Source organism: Zeus faber (genome assembly GCF_960531495.2).
Source record: "Zeus faber genome assembly, chromosome: 5".
NCBI lineage: Eukaryota > Metazoa > Chordata > Actinopteri > Zeiformes > Zeidae > Zeus > Zeus faber.
Genome location: NC_137192.1, coordinates 15993895 through 16006394, shown reverse-complemented (window position 1 = coordinate 16006394; position 12500 = coordinate 15993895). Strand labels below are relative to the sequence as shown.

Below are 12500 nucleotides of genomic sequence, written 5' to 3'. Positions count from 1 at the left end.
ATATTTTAGAATAAACGTAAAAAGAACACGGGACACATTTTCAAAACGGATGTGGCTTTGATTTGCAGCCGTCCTCCCGGTCCCCGGGCTGTGTGGAATGCGGTCGGGAGTGTTCGGGGTTCGGGTCACTGTGAGGGTCACTTTGATGTATTTTCTCTCTGAGGGTTTGATGTTGGGTTTAAGAAACACACACACACACACACACACACACACACACATACATACATATATATATATATATATACACACACACACACTCACACACACATTTCCTGTTTGAGTGCAGCTGTTGCAGTGAAGTTTGACAAATGTAACAAGTTAATATACATAAAAGACTCCCAATGTCGTGAGGAAGCAAAAGTGTGATTGAGCCTGCGGCTGAGAAGGATCGCAGTTTTCGGCAATTGTTTGATTAATGAAGTATTATCTGGACAATAATTACAAAGGCGAATAAAAACAACGTCTACCCACTTGTATTTATATAAGCTCTGAGTCCGGGGTGTTTAAACCTTTTTAGGAGGCAGGGGGTACAAACCCAGGCCCTCCTTTTCGTTCTTATTTATACTACAGATAAAAACAACCACGATGGCCAATCACACTTCAAAAGCTGGAAAATGCCGGTACGATGACGGGAAACGCTCGCCGCTGTGGGATGAGTCCGACGTTTGTTTAGGCGAATGCGATCCTCCAGCCTTTCTGAAATACCCTGCGGGCGTCTTTTTGGACGGCGAAGGGTGGGGAGTCACTTTTCCCGGCGATTGTCTCCCGCTTCCTGGACAGCTGCTGATGTAACGCCGGGCGGGGTCAGAGGTCAGAGCAGAGCGAAGGCCTGCGGGGGAAAGGGAGACGTTCGCTTTTGTTCCCTTCCCCGGCCTCCCATTCAACAGTTGTTAAGCACAGGTGACATTTTCCAAAAAACACAGAGAGAGAGAGAGAGAAACTGATGACACAGATGAGGGAGTCAGCAGAGTTGGAAGGACAGAGCAGCGGAACGGCCCTGTCACAGGAAGCCGTCTCCTGACCTCCTTCAGCGAAAAAAACAAACCACAAAACTAAAATACAGCGACGGAAAAGTAAAAAAAAAAATAAAAATAAAAAAAGTGAGTCGCCATATCACGTCCAAATGTACGAACACGCGTCACGACTTCACGCACTTCTCCGCGGAGGCAGCGAACAACGAAATACGTGGTTTCTGCGCTCGGGAGCTCGACAGCTCGGTTTTACCGAGCGGAGCCGTTGCCAATGGCCGTCACCAGCAATGCCCCGAGCAGTGACATCTGCATGCCAGATGCCTGTGCCCTGTCCAAGGAGAGAGCCCGTGCGGGGGAGCCCGCCGCCGCTTCCCCGGGTCTGCTCGGGGATTAAATACAAGTCTGCTGTTTGAGAGCTGCGCCGTGCGCCCCCCCCCCCCCAGCGACACCTTTTGGGGGCAGCGAGGGGAAAAAATAATAATAACAGCACGTTCAGTGGCGGCGAAAGGGCACAACGCAAGAAAGTAACAGCGCGTCACGTAACAGAGCAATAAAGTACTCCTTTACTGCCCTTTCGGGGTATCTGCACTTTTTTTTTGGGGGGGGGGGGGGTGCCGAAATAATTCTGGTCGAATAGCAGAAGGTTTCATTTCGATCCCGAAGGGCATCGCAAAGAACGCGCTTGGCACCAGCTCCCACAGGGCGGTGGCGGCCACTCATGACCTCCGCGTCCGCATAACGCTCCAAGTATCGAGTTCATATCGGAGACGCGGAGCTTTTTGGACCGACTCACTCCGTTGTCCGCCGGGTGGAAGTTATATTCACGAAAAGCTACAACGACAACCGACGACGTTGTTGTTGTTGTTTTTTTTTTGTTTTTTTTTTGGGAAGAGATTCTAATAATTCCAACCTGGAGCTCGACAGGGTTTCTGAGGTTCATACGCAACGTGTCGAAGTGGACTCGTCTACAGAGTTGAACTATTCGGCGTATCCCCCCCCCCCCCCCCACCCACCCACCCCCGCGTACCTCCGAATGGAACATCCCGACGAGCCAGCGCTGGAAGCCGAATGGCTCCAACTGACACAGTCACAGGGGGTAAGTAGCGCACACGGACCGAGTCGAGGGCTCCGCGGGTCGTACCCCGCCGCCAGTGTCTTTCGGCGCCGTTTACTCGCTTCCCTCCGTTCCCGAACGATAATTGTTGTGCTGTTGTGACTTTCCTTTTTTTTATTGCAATTCAAGGAAACCAAACCAAACTCGGTACTGAACTATCACTCAACTTTTGGGAATGCGTCCCACGTCTGCCAGGAACGGTAAGTCTGTCTACGAAGTCAGTGACAGATGACTTATTCCGCATCGTTCTTACTTTTCCGAAAACAAACTTTAACTATTGGCGCAAAAAGAAAAAAAGAAGTGATTTTGTGAGATTTTCATTTTTTTCTAATATATGACAAAGCTCTGGGACGGTTCTCTGGCGCAGTCCTATAGAAAACTGTGCATATGATGTGATTTATTTTAAATGTATGTTCAGTCTAGTTCCCTATCATCAGTCGGCTCCGTTTTCTATTAATTTAGTGTGAAGCCATTCATAACAGGCATTCTTACATTTATAACATTTAGATTTTATTTCTGCAGTGGTCTGCTCACGATTAAAATGTACTTTCGTGGGCCAAAATAAACGTTCTTTCCTTCCTCTTCAATTCTATCAGGCAAGCATAGAGTCAGAGTTATTTCTGTGAATTCACACTTGAAGACATGTTGCACTGGGCTCAGTCTGACTGGAAACTACTTCTACTGATCACATTGATGTGGAATTGCCTGGGTGCTCTGGATCTGAAGCCCACGAGATGGCCACTGTTCTACAACAAGCCTCTGCTCCTGGCCTGGAATGCCCCGACGGAGGACTGTGCCCCACGTCATGGTATTCATTTTCACCTGGAGCAGTTCCAGATTGTTGCATCACCCAATGAGGGTTTTGTTAAACAGAATCTCACCATCTTCTACAAGGACCGTTTGGGCTTGTACCCCTACTATCAGCAAGACGAGACCGCAGTCAACAATTGGACCGCGGTGAACGATGGGCTACCACAGGTGGCCAGCCTCACCCGGCACCTGGAGAAGATGCCAGAAGGTGTGCAGAAGTACATACGCGAAGAGCAAGCCGAGGGGCTCGCTGTCATCGACTGGGAGGAGTGGCGCCCGCTCTGGATACGCAACTGGGACACCAAAGATATCTATCGCAACATGTCTCGCCAGCTAGTGCGCCAAAAGAACCCGCACCAGCTCCTGGAGTATCTGGGCAGAGTGGCCCAGCAGGAGTTTGAGATGTCCGCTCGCAAGTTCATGCTGGAGACACTGAAGAAAGCCAAGTCCCTGAGGCCCAACCAGCTCTGGGGCTTCTATCTGTTCCCCGACTGCTACAACCACGACTACAGGCGCACCCTGGAGAACTACACCGGTCGCTGTCCTGACGTGGAATCCACTCGCAACGAGCAGCTAAGATGGCTTTGGACCGAGAGCACGGCCCTCTTCCCATCCATCTACATGAGCACCCTGCTACGGTCCTCCACCTCTGGACGGCAGTTTGTCCGGAACCGGGTGAAGGAGGGGATGCGTCTCGCATCCTCAGGGGACGGCTTGGCACGTCCGGTCTTTGTGTACACCAGGCCAACTTACGCCAACTCCTTGGAAATATTAACGGAGGTATGGGATTCCACAAATTCACCTTCCTGATTGCTGTCACCATGCCAATTGTTCAAGGCTCCATTACACTCAAATCTTAATATCTCTCTTGCTCTCGCCATTTAATGCATGTCATCTGGAACTGTAGCGCTATCCTGATCTGAAACCAAAGTCCTTTCCTACTGTAATGGCAGACTTACACTCTAATACCAAGCGTTTGTGCCAAGGGGGGCAGGATGGGTGTTGGTCCAGTTACAGCTCCCGCTAACACTCGATGGAGCGTTTCCTTCTGGAGGGTGAACTGATAAAAGCTGGTTACTCAGCACAATGGCCTTCTAACCTTTTGACCTTTTGAACTCACCATTCACTATCAGTTTATTTTTATGCACCATATTCCATAAATTGTCCAGTTAAGGTTGAGTTGCTTCCTGTGTCTTCAGACAGATCTGGTGTCCACCATTGGGGAGAGCGTGGCTTTGGGGGCAGCTGGAATTATCCTCTGGGGAGAGGCATCGTATGCAAGCAGCAAAGTACGTTTATTTATGAACTACCAGATCATTAACAAATGTAGTTTATGAGCTACTCTTCTGGTGAGCCACGTGTTTCAACATGACACCCATTAGTTGACATGCCGCTCAGTCACATGTAAAGAAAGTCAACAGGAGCGATATGCTGTGCAGACATTTGAAAGTAAAACTTTTACCCAGCGTAGCCGTACATTCAGTAAACCCCTTTTAAAATTAGACTTGTCTTTAATCCGTAAGGATTTATTTTGCCCTAGAGACACATCGAAAATTGTTCTAGAGACACATGAAAAAATAAAATAAAAAATAAGTTTTGTCAAGGGAAAAAAAAAATTTCCCATTCATGCATCGTCATTCATTTCAACTCAAAGCGTTATTATGCAGAATGGATTCTGTATTGTTGGACTGTGAATGATTCAAAAGTTTATATTTTAATGAACAACTGTAGTAAGTAATAAATTGAGTTCGATTGGTTTCCTACATCGCTTCCGGCCTCTACAGACACGCCCAACATAGTCGTTTTTGCATAAGAAGTCTTGTGTTGGTGTCAAGTCTCCTCTGTGCAGACGTAACACAATGTAAGATTTCTCTCTTCCCTTTGAATTGTCTTGTCCAGATCAGCTGCTCCAGCCTGAATGACAATTTACGGGGTCAACTGGGAAAGTATTTGCTCAACGTTTCCACAGCGGCAGAGCTATGTAGCCAGACGCTGTGTGGCGCTCATGGCCGCTGTCTGCGCAGGCGCCCCGACAGCGATGTTTACTTGCATCTGAACCCGCTGACCCACAGCATCGTCAGTCAGGGAGGCAAGCTGACGGTCGCCGGCGAGCTCGGCGACGCGGAGCTGGAGGAGTTCGTAGCGGAGTTTCAGTGCCATTGCTACAGCGGCTTCCAGGGGGAGGGTTGTGCCATGCGGGACCCCCAGCAGCAGAGGGGGGCGGCGCACCACGCCACGGCCTCGCTCGGGCAGTGTGTGGTTCTGATGCTTATCTTTCTCCTCCACTGTTAACATACTGTGTATACAATGCCACATTTTGTGTGACAGAAATGCAACATCTTGTGTCGGGCTCTGCTGCGCGGTGGAGTGAGTCTATGTAAGACGAGACGTGAAACACTTGGAGAAACACTGTTTAAATCCCAGAGTTGTGGCTGATTATTTTCCAAGTTGTTTCATACAAGAGAGGGCTTGCTGGAAATCATGTTGTTTACATTTTGCTCTCTTTCAACTCGCTCCCACTGTCAATTGTTTTTATTCAAGGTGGCCTATTACCTTTTTTTAATAGGAATGTGTTGAAGATGTGGACATAAACTTTTATTGTGCATTTGAGGAATGAGTTGATGTATGTCAGTAACTGTGTTGCACTTAATTCTCGAAATAGGACAATATTCTGTAATTCTTGTGTCTGACCTCATCACCATGACTTCTCTCTGGCATCTAAGATTTTTATGGAAGTAAGTAATTCAGTCGTTCATTTCTAATATTTATTTGAATGTATTTTCAGTGGTTTCCATAAAGTTTCCTTTATATTTTTCCAATCCATGACTACTACACTCTTGGAAATGTTATTACCTTGTTCTGCTTATCCTAAAATGTGCCTTACTCCTATTTCAGCAGCACTTTTGTTGTAAATTGAAACCCGTTTATTTGTAGTATTCATTTTAAAATGAGATCAAATTATTAGAAATCCTGTATTGAGTTGAACTTTTATTCAAAACCCGTTATTCAAATATGCCTTTTCATAATGAAATATTTGATAAGTTCACTTTCTGCCTTTTTTCTTTCTTTTGCTTTATTGAACTGCACAATCTGAGATGTTTAGACCAGGAGGGAAGTGATATAGGCCAGTTATGGCCAAAAAACAAGCTGTTGTGAACATACTGTTCTAGAGCGTCATGACGTGCCTTACCTTATTCAAATTCAACTAATGGACTCTTTATTTGATACAAGTAGGTTTTTATAATGCTCAAGAGAAGTCATCGAGCTACATTCTATTTGAGCTCTCAATTCTCATTGGAACAGAGAAAGATGATGCTTAAAGAGGCATTGTTTATTTTCTGAGAATGTTCTCCAGTTATGGTTTTGTGATGGAATGATATAAATGTCTATTTCTGGCATTTTGTTTTTGAAATGGTTTTTTTTTCATGTGTTTTTATTTTGTGGATTTGTGGTTTCCTGTTAACGCTGTATACATCTATTTGTGTACAAAAAAATTAATAAAATCAGATATAAATGCCCTACACACTTAGCCTATATTGATTATAATAGGAAATCGAATGGAACTGATGTTTGAAACAAGAATTTTTATTTCAAACCAATGCGACGCAAAACACAAATGTGCAATTTAGTGAAAAGCTGATAGTTTGGTTTGGATGCTCCTAATTTTCATTTGAATTTGTATGTTTAAAGCAATAGCGTTTTTTTTTATTTTAAATTATAATGACTATGCACTATGTTTAGCCATTGATAAGCACTTGACAGTAAAGATAAGGCGTCTTTCCAAGCTGATCTAGTGTCCACTGGCGAGTGCGGCTTTGGTTGCGTTCTCTGACTTCGAACAACCCTCTTATGAAAGCAGCAATCAGCATCAACAGGCTGTAATTAAAGGAAGCGTAACCATCAATCAGTGAAACATTACAAAGGTTATTGCCTCCTATAGCTGTTTACATCCATCATGTGTTTCCATTCCCTGGATCATCAGTTGACATGTAGCCTCTATCACTTTGAGGCCAAACCATTTTACTGTCTTGAGTCATGTGAATTCTCCAGGCAAGTCAAGGAATGAGGTCAAATACATTTCAGATAGCAAAACACTATTAATCCCTAGGGACAAATTCAGGTGACTTAATAGGTAAATATTTACATAGCTACATGTGTGTTTTGGATGGTATTTACATGAATGTACTGGAATCACACCACTTGACCTAAGGCAAGGCAAGTTTATTTATATATAGCACATTTCAACATCAAGGCAACGTGCTTTTACGTAAAACATTAAAAGCATTACGACAAAGTGCATAAGAAACACATTATAAAAGGAGATATAATGCATAAAAGTCACAGTGCAGTGCAATAAACCTCTTGAATCTTTAATCTTTAAAGAAATAAATCAAAGACACCTTGTTTTACTTTTTGTGAACAATTATTTCGCCTATTCCCAGAAAAGCGTTCTAACTTGTCAAGGCCATATCCTAGCCCCAGAGGAGATCATTTCCGTCGCCAAACAGAATAGAAAAACTTTTTAGGCAGTTTTTTTTTCAGTGCTATTCTCTACATAACACTACAGTACATCATTAAGACACCTTTTTATAATAATAATAACAATAATAATAATAATAATGAAGAAGAAGAAGAACACAGTAAAATATCTGGTAATGACAGCGTATGCACACATTGCAATTGCAAAGGTTTTTTTTTTAGTAAAAAGAACAATCACAATACACTGGTGCATGTGTCTGGCCAGTGAAAGCAGCAGCCTCGGTGTATATGCAGATGGAGGAATATCCTTCTTGTCAATGAGCATTTCTCTTTTTCTTCTGTTTTGCCATTTTGACCTTCACAATGGTGAAATCCACGGTGACATTTTGTCCCCACTAAGTGGAAGCAAGGATCTCTAGTTTTGGGGAGGTGCACGCTATCCCCTCCCCTTGTAATTGCAGGGTTCGGTTAAGCCAGAGTTATTTTCTACTACTTTTAAGAGTTGAACAAGACCTGCATTTAAAATCTGCAAGTGCTGTTGTACTGTGCACCCATTATGATCGGCAGTGCATGACTATAAAAGCTATATTAAGGACAGTGCAGTGAAGTTATGAACAACCGCTGTTTACTTTTACATGCAAACAAAAAAGACATCATGGTTTGCAATGGCATGGCGTTGTCTTGGTTGATTTTAAATCATGCGGGGTTTAAAAGTGCTCTTAAAGGACCGGCGTGTAAATTCCAGTGGCACCTAGCGGGGCTGACTGGGCAGTGATGAAACGTAATATTCATACGCATGTTTTAACTGGTGTATAATCCCACCATGATATGTTTTCGTTACCTTAGAATCAGCCCTTTTCTACGTCTGCGCGACGAGCGGGTCCCGTTATACGGGGGCCGCCATGTTGCGCCGCCATGTTTCGACAGTAGCCCAGAAGGGACAAACCAAACGCGGGCTCTTCCTCGCCCTCTGGTTACCGGGTGGTTCACCCGGTGGATGACTCTGCGAACGGATAATAAAAATTAACAATAAACGGATCCTGCTGAAGCTATCTCGCCCACCAGACTAAACGCCGAGAATTATTCCTTGTTTGTGTGTGTTAGCCTGGGGGGGGGTTCCAGTGTTTGTTTTTAGGCGCCTGTATCTTTAAGGGCGGGACGGGTCCGCGGAGCCGCTTCCATTGGCCGCTGGAAGCTCCACATTGTTTCCCCCCCTCTTGCCGAGGGACTTCACGGTCACGGGGCCGGCGCGTCAGACGACGGCGAGCCGGGGCGCAGCGAAACAGAAGCGACGGCTCGGTGAGTGCAGGTGAGTTGTGTGGCCCCGCCGCCCCGGACGAACGGTGGCGCCCGTTGCCCGTTGCGTCCCGGGGTTAATACGGCCACCGCACCCAGGAAGAGGAGCGGAAGTGACGTGGACAGGGCTTGAAACGCAGGGAGACAGCGAGCGCAGTACAAACCCAGACAGGTGCAGAAAGTAAGAAGATGTACATTTATAACACACGCAGACGAATAATATACGAGATTAACAGGTAAACCCAGAAATATTCAGGGTCAATAAAATAAAATACTTAAAAATATAGATTTCACAACATTAATTTATGTTTATTTCAGTTCATTTGCATATTTACTCCATATAATATATATAAAAATAGAAATGTGCAGATTCCAAAGACATACATTTCAACCCGTCCACCACAAACTATTCCGATGTCCTCTAAGTCGTGCTGTGTTGTCGTCCCCCTGCAGCTATGCCCTCCTCCTGTTCTCTGCTTCTACACTATTCCCTAGTGGCCAGCGTTGCTTTAGGGCTGCAGTATGCGCCATCGCCCTTTTCCCACCTTCCCTTTCTCACCGTGTGGAACGCGCCGACGTCCCGGTGCCGTTCAGCTTTCGGCGTGGACCTGGACTTGGGGGTGTTCAGCATTGTCCAAAACCAGAACCAGAGCTTCATGGGTGAAAACATAACCATTTTTTACTCGGACAAACTGGGGCGCTATCCCAGCTTCTCCCAAGGGGAAGCCCTGAACGGCGGAGTGCCGCAAAATGCCAGTCTCGACGAGCACCTCAAAGCCGCCGCCGACGACATCCGGGTTGGTATCCCTGACGGGGACTTCCGAGGTCTGGCCGTGGTGGACTGGGAAAGCTGGAGACCGGTGTGGGAGAGGAACTGGGACACCAAACAGGTGTACTGGGAGGCTTCCAGAGCGCTGGTGAGATCCAAGCACCCGGACTGGAACCCTGCCCAAGTGGAGGCGGCCGCCCGCCAGGAGTTCGAGGCGGCGGGGAGAGGATTTATGGAGGAGACGTTGAGATCGGCGCAAAGGGAACGGCCGGCGGGGTTGTGGGGATACTATGGGTTCCCCAACTGCTATAACTACCACAAAGATGAGAGCGCGAACTACACGGGCGAGTGTCCGCCGATAGAGATACGGAGAAACGATGAGCTGCTCTGGCTGTGGAACGCCTCCTCCGCCCTGTACCCGGACATCTACCTCAGCCTGGACTGGCGAGGACTGGACACGGAGGTCCTCATGTACGCCCACCACCGCGTCCTGGAGGCCATGAGGGCCGCGGCGCAGGTGGCTCCCATAATGCCACCGGTTTTCCCTTACGCCCGTATCGTTTACACCTACTCTCTGGACTTCCTCTCTCAGGCAAGTGGGCGTTGTGTTTAGGTTTTAGGGCTTTGCAGTACGAGTGTGGGATGATTACAATGTTGGTTGGACTAGACGGCGTTATCTTTGATCCACAGGAACACCTTGTTTACACCATCGGAGAGACGGCCGCGCTGGGATCCGCTGGGATTGTGCTCTGGGGCGATGCCAATTTTGCGAAGTCCAAGGTACAGCCTTTTAAATACATGGTCCTTTTAAATGTGGTGATCTGTAAGATTGATTTTTTTTTTTTTTTTTTTTTTTTTGGTCACATGACGTTGTGGGGATATTTTTGCCTCTGCCGTGCTGTGATTTTTTTTGTTTGTTTTGTTTTTGTATGTTCATCCATTTCGACAGTTTACTGAACCACAACTAGCTACACTGGTTTATCAAATTCACTGCTGCTGCCGCCTATCACTTCTTGTGTGTGGTGGACCCCACCACAAACAATGGAACCAGCAAGTAGAGGAGCACAAACATAACACAAATACATGGAATGGCTGTTTCTAAAAACGAAATACACTCACAAAAAGTTAGGGATATTTGGCTTTCGGGTGAAATTTATAGAAAATGCAAAAAGTTCACGCTACAGTGATATTATATCATGAAAGTAGGGCATTTAAGTAGAAGCATGCAATGGTGATTTCCTCATCTCAAACAATTTATTGAAACAAAAGCCAACAACAGTGGTGGGTTTACCACAACAAAAAATGTCAACGTCTCAATAACTTGTCATGTGCCCTTGAGCATCAGTTACAGCTTGACAACGACGTCTCATGCTGCTCACAAGTCGACTTATTGTCTGCTGAGGCATGGCCCCCCCACTCTTCTTGAAGGGTGGTCCTCAGGTCATTGAGGTTCTGGGGCACAGAGTCACGAGCCTCTACACGGCGACTCAGCTGATCCCATAGGTTTTCTATGGGATTCAGGTCTGGAGAAAGTGCAGGCCACTCCATTTGAGGTGCCCCAGTCTCCAGCAGCCATTCACTAATGATGCGACCTCGATGAGCTGGAGCATTGTCGTCCATGAAGATGAAATGAGGCCTGTGTTGTTCATGCAGGGGCACAATGGCTGTATTAATGATGTTATTCAGGTAGTATGGGCTTGTCACTGTACCATTCACAAAGTGTAGGGCAGTTCTGTATTGACTAGACACACCTGCCCACACTGTAACACCACCACCACCAAAGGCTCGTCTGGTGACAACAGTGGCTGATGCATAGCTCTCTCCTTGACGTCTCCAACATCGTTGGTGGCCATCATTTCTGCTCAACGTGAATCGACTTTCATCGGAGAACAGCACTGAGGCCACTGGTCCCTCGTCCAGCATAAATGCTCCTTGACCCATGCAAGACGATGATGCCTGTGCCTGGTGGTGTGGTCAGGTACGCTTGCAGGTCGTCTAGCACGCAGACCACACTGAGGTGAACGGTCTGACGTGACACTTGGGTGCTTCTCACCTCCCTTAAATGTGCCTGGAGTTGAGTGGCATTCATCATCCTGTTCCGCAGGGCACTGTTCACAATGAAGGTTCATCAGTGTGGGATGTGGCCAAAGGACGTCCACTTCTTTGCCTTTCTGTGACTCTTCCAGTGTCTCTGTATCTCTGTTGCAACCTGCTGATGACACTCTAAACTCAGTGGCCACTTCCCTCTGAGAACATCCTGTTTGAAACCCTGCAATGGTGAGGTACTGTTGATCAATTGTTAGGCGTCGTCTTGGTCTCATGATGTCAAAATGTGAACAGCATGATGAAGAGGACGGTTTAAATACCAATTCTAATTGAACCAGGAAATGTATCGGTTGATTCATGGATCAAACATCTGTTGTGAATTTTGCCGTTCAGCTCCTTGTTAGAGAACAGCAGGTTGTGCAAAAAGTACTGAAACATTGAACAGTTGGACATGTGCATTCAAAAGTTTAGAGAAGGTCAAATTAAGTTCACCTGTAAAGGTTATAGTGCATTTTAGGTTCATCCTGAAATTTCACCCGAAAGCCGAATATCCCTAACTTTTTGTGAGTAATGTAGTCTTATGGATTACCACTTTAAATAGTCGTCTGTCTACTGTTTGTTTTTTCAGAGCACCTGTGCAGCATTGAAGAGCTACATCGATGACACTCTGGGTCGGTACCTGGTCAACGTAACATCAGCCGCAGCTCTTTGCAGCCAGACGGCATGCTCCTCCAGGGGGCGCTGCCAGAGGAGAAACCCCAAATCCAAGGCCTACCTCCACCTTGACCCCACCCACTGGAAGGTGGTGTCGGAGAACAGATCTGAGGGAGGGAATAGCTACACTGTGCTCGGACAGTCAAGGTGGAAACACGCTATGAACATGAAGTCCCAATTTAAATGCATGTGCTATACTGGGTGGGGTGGGGACACCTGCTCTCAACCTCTGCCGACTTAAATATTCTTTTGATTAGAGAGGACGAAGAGAAATGTAACGCTTTAATAAAATCCAAAACCA

General features: G+C 46.3%; 2 protein-coding genes across 3 annotated transcripts; both read left to right on the top strand.

Annotated features, from left to right (window-relative positions):
* Positions 1 to 2000: 2000 nt before the first annotated feature.
* hyal2a (hyaluronidase 2a) lies at positions 2001 to 6418 on the top strand. The gene is made up of 5 exons (XM_080001551.1): positions 2001 to 2067; positions 2215 to 2285; positions 2682 to 3675; positions 4095 to 4184; positions 4795 to 6418. The coding sequence occupies exons 3-5, from the start codon at positions 2728 to 2730 to the stop codon at positions 5185 to 5187; spliced, it is 1431 nt and encodes a 476-aa protein (XP_079857677.1). The 5' UTR covers positions 2001 to 2067; positions 2215 to 2285; positions 2682 to 2727; the 3' UTR covers positions 5188 to 6418.
* Positions 6419 to 8594: 2176 nt separating this feature from the next.
* Positions 8595 to 12490, top strand: hyal1 (hyaluronidase 1). 2 transcript variants are annotated; one of them, XM_080000290.1, is made up of 4 exons: positions 8595 to 8683; positions 9124 to 10031; positions 10130 to 10219; positions 12114 to 12490. In XM_080000290.1, exons 2-4 carry the CDS (start codon positions 9126 to 9128, stop codon positions 12438 to 12440), a joined length of 1323 nt encoding a protein of 440 aa, XP_079856416.1. In that variant the 5' UTR covers positions 8595 to 8683; positions 9124 to 9125; the 3' UTR covers positions 12441 to 12490. The 2 variants fall into 2 exon arrangements, with proteins under 2 accessions (XP_079856416.1, XP_079856415.1); XM_080000289.1 differs by lacking the exon at positions 8595 to 8683 and adding an exon at positions 8768 to 8906.
* Positions 12491 to 12500: the final 10 nt, after the last annotated feature.